The sequence below is a fragment of the Barbus barbus genome (assembly GCF_936440315.1).
Source record: "Barbus barbus genome assembly, chromosome: 4".
Classification (NCBI taxonomy): domain Eukaryota; kingdom Metazoa; phylum Chordata; class Actinopteri; order Cypriniformes; family Cyprinidae; genus Barbus; species Barbus barbus.
This window is the reverse complement of record NC_136732.1, coordinates 12,031,743-12,045,167: the sequence shown is the minus strand read 5'-3', so window position 1 is coordinate 12,045,167 and position 13,425 is coordinate 12,031,743. Positions and strand designations below refer to the sequence as shown.

General features: G+C 35.7%; 1 protein-coding gene across 1 annotated transcript; it reads right to left on the bottom strand.

Moving 5' to 3' along the window:
* Positions 1–2,979: 2,979 nt before the first annotated feature.
* LOC306862722 (germ cell-specific gene 1-like protein) lies at positions 2,980–10,528 on the bottom strand. Its single transcript, XM_079405654.1, has 5 exons — positions 10,026–10,528; positions 8,040–8,087; positions 6,791–6,943; positions 4,276–4,387; positions 2,980–3,435 (listed from the first exon to the last, which is right to left on the bottom strand). The coding sequence occupies exons 1-5, from the start codon at positions 10,324–10,326 to the stop codon at positions 3,156–3,158; spliced, it is 894 nt and encodes a 297-aa protein (XP_079261780.1). The 5' UTR covers positions 10,327–10,528; the 3' UTR covers positions 2,980–3,155.
* Positions 10,529–13,425: the final 2,897 nt, after the last annotated feature.

Genomic DNA, 13,425 nt, shown 5'->3' with positions numbered 1-13,425 from the left:
TTTACATTTAATCAAAGCATAAAGTGATCAGTGACAGTTTAACCACAAAGAGGACATAAAAGCATCAAAAGCAGTATAAATATTTCAGTTAAGAACCATATTTGAAATGCTTAATCCATCAATTACAACTAATATGAAGACGGTTTTTGATCAAGATAAAACAGCAAAATAAATGTTTTTGTTTGAATCTGAAACATTTCTAAATGAATTTAATGTGCAAAAGACACACTTGAAGTGACCTTCTCGTGTACCCTTCACTAATGGACTTGTGGAAGAGCCCTTCAAGAAGGAATTCATTTTCTCACCTTTATTTGGAAAATGATGACCCCTTCCTGAAGTTGTTAACAACAGATTATTTTGCAAATAGTAATGGAAACCTAATTTACAAATGAACAATCTTGAATATTGTTCAGACACATGATTTATTTTTATTTGTTCTATGTTATTGGACAAGAAACACAAATTACTATATTTTTGCTCAATTTTTGAGATTTTTTCATATTAATATGCTCTATTTATTTAAAATTATAATATAAATTTGTACTTAAGTTCTATGATAGAAATCATTCTGAAGTTTGTGTAGATGTTTTTAAAGGCTTATTATTTACTCTCCCTCATATATATGTAGCTATAATGTTCTTCTCTTTGTTAATATACTTGCCATTTTCTGGTTAGTCAAAATAAGGTTAAGTTCAGTATTAAACTCTATATAATTTAGTATTCAATTTCCATTTATCATTTAAATGATCCTTTTACATACCAAGTAGTGATACATATTATATTAAATTATTTTATATTTTATATTATTATATTGCCTGTGTTCATGAATGCATTGTTTAATGTTGGCTGTTTTCTCCAGACTTTCCTCTCTCTCCTCCTGTTCTGACTCTCTTGTCTCCATCCGCTGAGGCTCTGAAGAGAGTAAAGCTTTACTCGTGTGTCTGGCTGAGGATATTTCAGTAGCTCTGGTGCACGTCACCTGGTCAGTCAATGGTCGCTCCGTTACAGATGGAGTCTGGAGCAGTCCTACTGAGAAACAACAAGACAAAACCTTCAAAATGAGCAGCTATCTGACCATCTGACTGGACGGATAATGCAGATTTCTCATATGAAGTGTCAGTGGGATCAAAATTCACTAAGAAAAGTATCTCAAATTCTCAGTGTTGAAAAGTTTGAACTGAATTATCAGATGTTTTGTCTTTATTTCTGTTCATGTTATTTGAACTGTGTGACTTCAGTACTCCATATCTGACATTTAATATGACTATGTGCTGCTTCGATTCTTGGTTTTGATTCTGCAATAAAAATCTTTGGCATGACATTAGTTTGCATTTTCTTTTCTGCAGGCATGTTTATGACTCACGCTCAGGATGCACCTGCTCCATGTGCCTCATATTTTTAGCTTTATGTAAATCAATATATTCCCCTGAGCTCAATCATAATGGAAACACACAAACATAGTCTGTTTAGAAATCACCAGCTGCACCAACGACAGCACAATATGTTATATTCAGTGCTGGGACAGTAACTTACAAATTGTAGTCTGCTACTGATTCCACATTACATGACAATACTGTAATTATAGTCAGCAACGTAATCCATTACATTACACATTTTAGTTAAAAGCGCTATACAAATAATATTGACAATGAAATCAAACTACTTTTTGATTACTTTTCAATTACTTTTGACCTAACTCATTTCACATTGATATAAATAGGATAATCTTGTACTGATATAAAAATAGCCTAAAAAGATAAAGAAAGTATATTCCATTCATTGTTAAAACAACATAAACTGCATTAAACATTACATTAAATCAAGGTTTCCCAAAGGGGCTCATGAAGGAACTGAAAGGAACTTTAATTAAATAATTTAATAAAAAATGTATATCTAAAATAAATAATTTTAAAATAACATCAAAATAAATCCTTGAATAAGAAGAAATATTTTGTTTAGCTACCATATGACCATTAATAACGCCATGCAAGTCAGTGCTGCTATTTTCATCACATTTCTTATACTTTCTTTGGACTATCAAAAGTATACTTTTCTGTAATTGACCATTCAGACCACAAACCGACTATTAACACAATTGTTGCAGCATATAGCCGAGTTGTGGAAATAGTGAGATTTGTTGTTTTTTTTCTTCCCCCAGACCCGTCGCGGTAACGAGAACACTGCTAACTAGGTAACGTTAGTTATAATGAGGGTTAGTTAATCAGGGTTAGTTAATCAGGAGTTAATCAGGAGTTAATGCATCCGTTAACTTAGTTAATCAGGAGAATTGTCAGGTTAATTATTCTTTTAATAAGAAGCGCTACATATGCTTGAATCACACATAAAGTAAAATGTAATCGATTTCCTTTCACCAAAAAGGCAGAACTAATCCAGAAACCCATGCTTACATCCGTAAGAAATTGAGGGATTTCACTCATTCTACAACAAGCGCATCTACAATATGGTTGGCATTGACACAAATAATAAATGTGGCACTGGAGCATATTTTACAGGAGTCTTTTCTGCCAGAGGCACTGAAATGTTGGTCCAGAAGATGCGTCCTTAGCTCACTGTGATACGACTTGCTCACTGTGATACGAAAAATTCACTACCAGCCAAGAGAAATGACGACAGTAAGTAGGCTAAGTAAGTAAATAAATAAATGTGGTATAATGCTGTGGGTTTAAGAACAAGTATGTAACATGCCATCAATCACCACAGAGAATGTTTTGCCTCGTTTGCCTCGTTTAGTGTTAGTCTTTTCAAGAAAACTTCATATTACACTGTATTTTTTGATCAAATAAATGCAGCATTGGTGAACTTCTTTTAAAACATTTGAAAAACTTACCAATTCCAAAATTTCTGTGACAATTTCCTGTTTTATGGTTTTGTCATATGACAACAAAGTGAGCATATAATACTGCTTCACTGCATTTTTTAAAAGAATTCAAGATTTTGTCAGTTTTTTTTTTTTTTTTTAAATGTCAGACTTATTTTTTAACTCAGAACTTATCAGAAGATGAAAAAGGTTCACAATAGCACAGTTAGCACTGCCAACTTAGTTCAGTCCATATCCTGCTCTGTTGACGTAAGCCCTATGATATAAATGCACAAAAACGTCCGTGTTGAAGAGGAGCAGCGTCCTTCATGAATTTTCAGCAGTATTCTCTCTCCCAGTTGTCCAGTATTGTGGGGTTGAAGCAGGTTGGTTCGCTGCCATTCACATACACGGCAGCGTGTTGGTCTGCTTGCTCTTGCAATGAAGTGATGTACCATAAGTCTTCTGGCACGTCTAGCTCCAGGTTCTTCTGCTCGATGTGCAGTTTCTTCTCAATGGTCCTCCTCTTGAACTTAAACTCAATGATGGTTTTGGTGTAATGGTTTAGAACCGTGACTGCCGAGCCCATGCAGGTGCCAAACGAGCCCCACGCCAGACTAATAGAAAGAGTAGAGGAACATTATAAATTAAAATGTGCACCATTATTAACATGCATCAAAATAAATAAAATTATATTTAATCTTTTTAAGTGAAGTGACATGTGGCCAAGTATGGTGACCCATACTCAGAATTTGTGCTCTGCATTTAACCCATCCAAAGTGCACACACACAGCAGTGAACACACACCCGGAGCAGTGGGCAGCCAATTATGCTGCGGCACCTGGGGAGCAGATGGGGGTCCGATCCCTTGCTCAGGGGCACCTCGGTATTGAGGGTGGAGAGAGCACTGTACATTCACTCCCCCCACCTACAATCCCTGCCAGCCCGAGACTCAAGCCTGCAACCTTTGGATTACGAGTCCAACTCTCTAACCATTAGGCCACAAGGGTTCCTCAAGGGTTTTTATTTTTCTCCCAGGAGAAAAATAAAAATTGTTTTAAACATTACAGAGATATGTAGTTAATAAAGATATTTAGTAAATTTCCTAACATAAATATATCAAAACTTAATTTTTGATCAGTAATATGCATAGCTAAGAACTTAATTTGGACAACTTTAAAGGCGATTTTCTCAATATTTAGATTTTTTTGCCCCCTCTGATTCCAGATTTTGAAATAGTTGTATAGCACCCAAAAAATGTCCTATCCTAACAAACCACACATCTTCAGCTTTCAGATTATGTAAATCTCAATTTAAAAAAATGTCCCTTATGACTGGTTTTGTGGTCCAGGGTCACATATGAATTGTAATAATTGTATATGGTACCCACAATATGTAAAAACAAACAAACAAACAAAAAGGCTTTTTATTTGTAATGTGTCATATGTGTGACTCACAGATAGGACCAGCTGTAGTCCCATGTCTTAGGTCTCCAGTCTTCTGGACCCAACTGCACAGCCAGCTGGAAAGCTGTGGTGAACATCATATGTGCAACCATCCCGAAAAGGCCTGGGGCACAGGAAAATGACAGAGCATGAGTTGTCATTTTTGCCTTTATCCTCAAAGATGTCGGTATATATTTCCATATAATGACTATACAAAGAATAAACTCTGTCCAGTAGCAAAACCAACTGAAAAGCAGCCAGTAACACTTAGTTCCTTTTTTTAAATGGGACAGATTTGTTATGTTGATTATAGGTTGAAACCCATTAAACATTAAACGAAACATTAATTTATATTTGACTAAAAACTCAAAAGTGAACATTTCAGAAGACCCCCCACACTGTTGCCATGCATATGAATCAGGTGCTGCTGTGCATCAAGTGTGTTAGTGAGCATTCCTACAATCATCAGGATTAGTGAAAATATAGGGGGAGGGAGCATGGTCTCCGCTGGCCATGTCACGTACCAAAACCACTAACCCCCACACCAATCCGATTACAGCACAAACCACCAAATCCCCACGCTGTTGGGACAGATCACTCATTCAGACCAGAGCAGACAGACAGCTTCCTGTCCAGATCAACCTCTCGCCCACCCCCGCAAACATTCACTGCAAAACATCTTTCTCTTAATCATATTTTTCAATAAAAATATAAAAATATTTGCTTTACACACACAAAAAAAGTGTAATATATTAGTCTTTTTTTTTTCTTCCAGAGAAAAGGATATCAAGACAGTAACTGCCAAACAAAAAATGCACAGTGATTTCGGTCACACTTTATTTAAGGTCCAATTCTCGCCATTAACTATGAATTTTTGCCTTAATAAACTCTTAATTTGCTGCTTGTTAATAGTTAGTAAGGTAGTTAAGTTTAGGTATTGGCTAGGATTAATTTAGGGATGTAGAATATGGTCATGCAGAATATGTGCTTTATAAGCATTATTAAACAGCAGATATGTTAATCAGAGGCATCTAGCTACAAATATCTTATAAATAGTGAGAATTGGTCCCTATACTAAAGTGTTACTGTGCTTTTTAAAACATTTAGTGCATGCAGTGTCAATATTGGCCATTAGTAGGCGCACCGAATTTTTTTTATGCTGTGAGCAGCCCTGTGCAGGATTCCTGTCTGCTGCATCAAAAACACACACAAATAAATAAATAAATAAATAAAAAATAATAAACATAAAATACACAATAAATAAAATGAATAATTTTTTTTGTTTTTATTTTTTTTTTCATTTAAATGCACAATAAATAAATGAAAAATAGTGCAGAAGATAGTCTCAGGAAGGCAGTTTTTCCACCTTGTCCTTCATGGCTAGTGCGACACTGCTTGGATGAACAGCACTGCTCCGCTGATCTCTGTGGCATCGCTGACCCATCATTGCTCTCTGTAAAGTATTGGGGACATGTGGAGTTGGATTTGTGCTGTATAATCTCATCTCTGTTTCACAGCTGGGGCTGACTGGCAGGAGTTGAACTAGCAGGATTTTTTCTTTTCTGGCAAATGAGCATTCAAGAGGGACTAATGCTCCTCTGTCTGTATGTGTCAAAAATGTGAAAGCAAGAAGCATAAATGGACATTTGTTGCTTTTCTATGAAACACCCATTAGTTCACCCAGCCATTAGTCCTTATTTATTACTGTTTTGCATTAATTTAGCTTTGGTTTTACTTAAAAGTTAGCAGTAGTAATTATAGGAAAACATAATTTTCAGAACATTCCAGAAATATAGGGCCTATCCTGGAGGGATTTTCTGTTTGAATTTTTTAGTTTTTTTAGGGTTAAAGGAAATGTCCATAAACTTGAAGTTGTGTTTCAGTTAAAGGGTTACATCGTGGAAAACAGGATACTAATACTCTTTCACAACACTTAAGTTGTATTTAAGGATCTAGGGATGATTTAAAGATCTACTGTCTCAGGATGCTTATTCGAGTTTCCTCTTTCCATGTCAGTCTTCGACTTGCATTCACGAGAGTACCACAATGAATGTGTGTGCATTCCCCTGCTTTTATTTACAAGATGCAGCACATCCGGGCTCTACATCAGAACGCCGGCTTCTGCATCAGCATCACCACTTGTGAACGCACAGCGGAGACTGACACCGAGGAGAAAAAAATTGTTGAATAAAGTTGTTTATTTTTTATTTCTTTGCACGCAAAAAGTATTCTCGTAGCTTCATAAAATTACGATTGAACCACTGATGTTACATGGACTATTTGAATGATGTCCTTACTACCTTTCTGGGCCTTGATCGTGGTATTTACATCACTGTCTATGGAGGGTCAAAAAAAAAAAAAAACCTCTCGGATTTCATCAAAAATATCTCTTTTTTTTTTCCCAAAGATGAATGAAGGTCTTATGGGTTTGGAACAACAAGATGGTGAGTATTTAATGACAGAATTTTCCTTTTTGGGTGAACTATCCCTTTAAATATCCTTTTTTTAATTTATAGAAATGAGTTACCTGAGAGAGCGGTGCACAGTGCTGCAAAGGCATTGAGCTTGAGTCTGTTTATCAAGTTAAAGCATGGACACATCTCTATCACCATCATAGCTCCACCGGTGAATAACAGAGCAATATACAGACACTCAGCAACAATACACAGCCAGAGCACTCCTAAGAGAGAGACAGAGAGAGAGAGCTGATATAACTTGATTTATCATCCGAGACATTGATGTACTGTTGCTTTAACTTTAGCATTTACATTTATACATCATTTATACTTTATTAACATTACATCTGTATATATTAACATAAACATAATGCTTTCATTTCAAGGTGACTACTACAAAGCATAAAACGTTTTCGTTTTCTTTTTCAAAAGCATTTTTGCACTTTTACGCCAAAAATCATTAGGACATTAAGTAACGATCATGTTCCATGAAGATATTTTGCAAATTTCCTACTGTAAATTTATCAAAACTTAATTTTTGATTAGTAATATGCATTGCTAAGAACTTCATTTGGACAACTTTAAAGGTGATTTTCTCAATATTTCGATTTTTGTGCACCCTCAGATTCCAGATTTTCAAATAGTTGTATCTTGGCTAAATATGGTCTTATCCTAACAAACCATACATCAATGGAAAGCTTATTTATTCAGCTTTCAGATGATGTATAAATCTCAATTTGGAAAAATTTAACCTTATGACTAGTTTTGAGGTCCAGGGTCACATATATATTTATTTTAGCAATAAAATAAAGGATTTTAGCACCCTTAGGCTACTTCAGTTACTTAACTCTTAACGCCCTCACAAGTATCCATGTTCACACGCACTCTTGAAAAATGACCTTGTGTACAGTGGTGTGTTTAGAGGATTTGGGGGCCCTGCGCAAGTGGTCACACTAGCGGGTTTTGGCATCACGCAATTGCTTGGGGCCCCATGTGCCAGGGGCCCCCAAAAAGGAAGCTGAGTTGGGGGCCCCTGGCACATGGGGCCCCAAGCAATTGCGTGATGCCAAAACCCGCTACTGCTTATGTAGGAATTGTTTGGGTGGTTTTATTGTGTAAATTTAATAAAGCCAGTAGCTGTAATATAACTGTGTATATTCATTTTAGGGTGACAATATAGAGAATTTAAGAATTGATCAGCAATCAGTAATAGAAGGTAATCAGTCAAATCAGTAATAGAAGATAATTTGTTTAGGATACTGTATGTTACTATTGTTTGTTGTTCATATGAATAACAAGTAACAGTTGTTACTTACCCACCTCTTTCATGATCTGGTGCGATCTCTAAAAAGCTCCTACAGTTAAATCCTATAAAGAGAGAAAGCTCTGGTAAACACCTGGTAATTCACTGCATTAGTAGTGTCACAGTATGCTATGGGAACACCCTCAGGTGTGACGATTGTCTGAACCCCATATAGAGAGAGAATTGCAGATTGAGGATGCTGATGTACAGTAGGAGCATATCATAACACAAATTTTGCCGTGAAATTGATTTGTCACTATAGATCTGAAGGGTGTTTACTTTCATATAACTGTAGCACATTCTGTTCTTCAAGGAGTGTTTTGTCTCTTATTTTATGCGGGGGACAAGATGTGATGTGATTTCTCTCATCTATGAGGCACATAGTTTAACTTAATCTCTTTTTAGAGCAGCAGGTTCCTACTGAGTGAACCTATGAAAGGAAACATTTTAACTTTGGCTCACCATAGAAGTTGACACTGACACTGTGTAGCTGTCCATGCTACTTTGTTATTGCTCTCAGTCTCTTCCTTCATCAAAATCTGAGAAGAATAAATTAGTCTTTTTATATGGGCTTCAGACAATTGTCACACCTGGAATTGTTCTCATAGTGTCAGCTACAGCCTGACATAGCGTCTCATTCCCTTTTCAGGGAACCATGGTTATATAAGTCAATGAAAGTTACATATGTAACTGAGAATTTAAATTATACTTTGAAATTTAGGTTTTAGTATGTGCACAAATCAGCATAAACCAAGATAAATAACAGTGCAATAAAAGCGCCATTCAATGTTATTTCATGTTAGAATTTACTGTGATGTGTTATAAATGCAGATGTATAAATTAATTAATTAATATCAAATTAATGCTGATAAATTAACGTAAACCAACCAAAAAGGAGTGTTATTGTTGTTTGTTTATTAACTAATGCATTAATGTTAAGAATGTGAGCTATGTTAAAGTGGATACGGAGGCCCATTTTCCACAAATTGGTATGATTCTTTAGGGTCTTCGTGAAATGTCTATTAACATACTTTGGTTAAAATTCCTCAATGGTTGTGTAAAACAACACCCTATTTACCTTGTCAAAAGCAGCTCTGTTCACAGCGAGCTGTTTTGGTGCATGTCTCTTTAAATTATAATGAGCTACTGCTCACCCCGCCCCTCTCTTTTCTGAGAGTAGACACAAGACACACATTGCTGCCGAGGACTCTATTTTTGGCTCAGAGATAGCTATCTATCTACATAGAGGCTGGCTGCAAATTGAAACAGCTCGCTGGATGACACAGTTTCAGACTCAGACAGACCATAATAAACTGGCTGTGTGTTTTCTTTTTAGCTTTTCTGAGCTGGCAGACATGCCAGAGACCTAACCAAATAAGATTAAAATAAATAAAAAAGTTAAAATTTCATACAATGTCCCCCTTAAGAAATGTATGTAGTATATGTATATACAAGTTAACATCAACAAAGATTAACTAATGCTGAAAAGTTGTTAGTTAAAATAACCGTTCACCTAAAATTGAAAGAAAAAAAAAAAACTTTTTTTCTGAAGAATTTCTTCACTGAACTTGACTGAACACAAAATAACATATTTAAAAAAAAAAAATGCGTAACCAAGTGTGTTTTTGGTCCCCATTGAATTCCAACAACTGTTTTGTTGCCAACATTCTTCAAAATGTCTTTTGTGTTCAACAGAAGAAACCAAGGGTGAGTAAATGATGACAGAATTGTAATTTTGGTGAACCAACAATTAACTGATGTTAACAAACACAACCTTTTGTAAAATTAACTACTCAATGTTCTAGTACTGACTGAGCATTTGGCATTCAGAAGTCAAGTATTTGTTGGGATACTGTCTGTTACATTTTGACAAAAGAAACACTGTCCAAATGTGCTTTCACTTTTACCAATTACTAGTGGAACCTTCTCCTACTTTGATCACCTAAATTACAGCCTTTTGCAGGTAGTCAAACCATATCACAGAGCCAGTGATGCTCTCTTACCTATTAAGTCCACGGTTTGTTCGCAGGAGAACCAGATTCCTGCATGGAACTTCCTCATGAGGAACTTCTCCTCACCGGTCTCATAGATGTACTGCACCAGCCGCGTGTCGTTGATGTTGGAGCTGTTAAAGCGGATGCAGTATGTCTGCTTGACTTTGACCGGCCCCATGCAGAAAGGCTTTACTACCTTCCTGGTCCCCTCACACCAGTAGCTAGTAGTGACCGCCGAAACCGCCAAGGCGAACGCCACATAGTTGAGCGTGAGAGCCAGGGATGCTCTCTGAGCACGCTGTATACCCATAGTGCTCCAGGAGGCACAAGGAGACAAGCAATCCAGGCTTCGAGGTCCTTGCTTCAGACATTCAAACTTTTTGCAATTGGTATCTTCAGGATTATTGGATTTAGCAGATCTGTCCTTTCTTCTCTTTGATAGACCAACTGGACGAGCGCAGAGCTTTCACAAATAACAGCTGCTCTACTTCATGTCTAGCTCTAATGCTATCAGGCTCTTATGTTTTGCTCTTATTTACCCTACGGTCCCCCTCCCAACCCATGATTCCCCTCCCCCGTCCTTTTCACTGTTATCATTTCAAAGGGCAAATTACATGTGAGACTTTGATTTTGTTCGTCCATCTAAACCCGTAGCTTATTTTTGTGAGCATAGCAATAAAACAGATTATCAATAAGATTATTCTTCAATCTGATGCACGGCTGTTTGCCAGCGTCGCAGTGGGTACATTTTACTTAAAGTAAAATGTACCCAAATTTACTTTTATGTAAAGATCCGTTTACTCTTGTTCCAGAGCCAACTAAACAAACTATGAAAATATATCAGAAAAATCTGAATTTTTTCTGTTTCAGTTTCTATCATAGCTGTAAATTTGCCAAGCAAGTAAAAAAAAAAAAAAAATCAGTATTGCTTTGAGCCTTGTTCACAGCATTTTTTGCTGGTCCTATATAGCCCTTATTTAACAAAAAATCAATATGGTAGCATGACATTAGTCATGATATTAGAGGTAGAGTAGAGGAATTATTTATTTGTGAATAACAAGTTAAATTTCAGTCTGTTCCTCACAAAGGACTTTTGTACGATTTCTGAAAACTTGGAATGTTGTGCACATGTTGCATAGCTGCATTGCTCTTTGGTGGTGGTGCTTTTTGTCATTTTTGGAGCTTTAGCACTTGGCGTTCATTCACTCTTGAACAAAAGCAGCATGAACATTCTGCGAACGTTTGCTTTTGTGGTCCACAGAAGGCATGTGCTTTTTTTACAATACAATACAGTAGGTCATAATAATTAACTTTAGGATTTTTTCCCCAATGCCATTTCATATGAACAGGTGACAATGATGCATCCTACAAGAGAATAAAGGTTGGAAATATAGGGAATGAAAGGAAATTACTTTTTTTTTCTCTGAGGTGCGGTTGAACAGGAAATACCAGGGCCGGATTAAGGCTCATAATATCACAGAACAATGGTCGATGTTTATGTAATATAGAATCCTGTTTGTATAAAGGAGTTTCAGATGCAATGAGGATTATCTGACATATTTAACATTTATATATAAACTAGTCACTACATTCATTGCCATACATACAGGCTGAAACTTTGTCCTCCCCTTATTGCATACTGTATTAGATGCTTGAGGTGTATTGCATTGAATTTTTGCAAGGATTTTAATTTTGACTTTAAAATGTCATGCTCATGAAAGGGCAAAACGTGTAAAGCAACCAAATATTATTATCAAAGTAATAAGAAATGCATGAAGTAGAACAGTGAGTAAAATGAAAGCAAACTGTTATTGAGTCACACACCACAGCAGATTTGATTTAGTTTCATTTTTAAATGTCCAAACTAGTTTTGTGATGAGCCAGTTTAATTCTTACTGTACGTAGCACTTCATACATTAATTTCAGAACTAATCCTACAATGTCTGCGCATGAGGTTGAATGTTAAAGGGCATGAACAGAGATTGCAATCAGGACCACGCTGCCCACTTGATTGCGGTTTTGCTGTAACTTTCTGGAAAAGGGAAGCTAAAGCATAAAACTGCTTTATGTAATCCTTACCTGCATATCCTCCCATGCTAAACGTAATTGCTTTTGTGTTGTTTCTTCTATACTGTAAAAGACTATGTAAATGTTGGCAACGTGATGAAGAAAAATCCCTGGTTTTTATCCATGTAAAACAACAAATTAAATAGGTACTGTCTGTAAAACATGTCAAATGTTTCTGTAGTAATTTTGAAATCACAATGTCAACATTAGATAATCCTGTTAAATGGCTGAATACAACTGATTACATAAATCAGATTTGACCTCTCTCAAGCCAAGCCGCAGAGGTCATATGAAAAATGAAAAACAGTCATCCCTAAATAATCAAAAATTCAAAGGACACCTATCTTCAAACTCTTTTGCAGGCTTTGGCTGGCTACTTGACTGGTGATAAAGAATATGTTTAGCTGTGTGGCCTAGATTTGACCAGTCCAGGTCCGGGCAGTGCAACAGTCATAGGGATGTGCTTGGCGTCAGACATAAGCCCAGTTTCCTAACCCACTGACGCCACGGCATTTTAACCAGGTAAGAAGTGTTAAGGAGGTATTAGATCTGCCGGGCATGATATGATGAAATAATCCCTCTGCATGCAATGCTGGCACCAGGACAAACACCATCCAAAGGTTCTATCTATCTGTCTGCTATCTAAAACAATATTTACTATTATTTTTTTTAACTGTTATTATTTATTGAAAATGTTAAGAAAGAAAGAAAGAAAGAAAGAAAGAGAAAAAGAAGGAAAGAAAGAAAGAAGTTAGGGAAACACCTTAAGAAGTATTCAGCTTCATTCGAAAAAAAAAGAAAGAAAATGAATGAATGAATAAATAAATAAACAAATACTTCAAATAAACTAAAATGTATTTTATAAAAAAAAAAAAAAAAAAAAAAAAAAAATATATATATATATATATATATATATATATATATATATATATATATATATCTGTCACTATAACAAATTCCTCGTATGTGTAAACATACTTGGCCAATAAAGCTCATTCTGATTCAATTAATTTAAAAAACCTGTATGATTTTAATTGTTTATTTAAACATGTTTTGTGTAATTTTATTCTGTTCTGAGTCGATAACGAAATAATATCTATATGATGATTTTATGTTATTATATGTAAGAATACAGTGGGGAAAAATGATTTGATCCCCAGTTGATTTTGTACGTTTGCCCACTGACAAAGAAATGATCAGTGTATAATTTTAATGATAGGCTTATTTGAACAGTGAGAGACAGAATAACAACAACAACAAAGAAAATCTGAAAAACGCATTTCAAAAAAGTTATACATTGATTTGCATTTTAATGAGTCAAATAAGTATTTGACCCCTTCGC

What these genes read in the sequence shown, in the direction of transcription:
- LOC306862722 (XM_079405654.1), bottom strand. Translation starts at nt 10,326, where the DNA reads ATGGGTATACAGCGTGCTCAGAGAGCATCCCTGGCTCTCACGCTCAAC. An exon ending in ACAAACCGTGGACTTAATAG is followed by an intron (nt 8,088 to 10,025) that starts GTAAGAGAGCAT and finishes CTCTCTTTATAG; the next exon opens with GATTTAACTGTAGGAGCTTT. An exon ending in ACTGTGCACCGCTCTCTCAG is followed by an intron (nt 4,388 to 6,790) that starts GTAACTCATTTC and finishes CCTGTGCCCCAG; the next exon opens with GCCTTTTCGGGATGGTTGCA.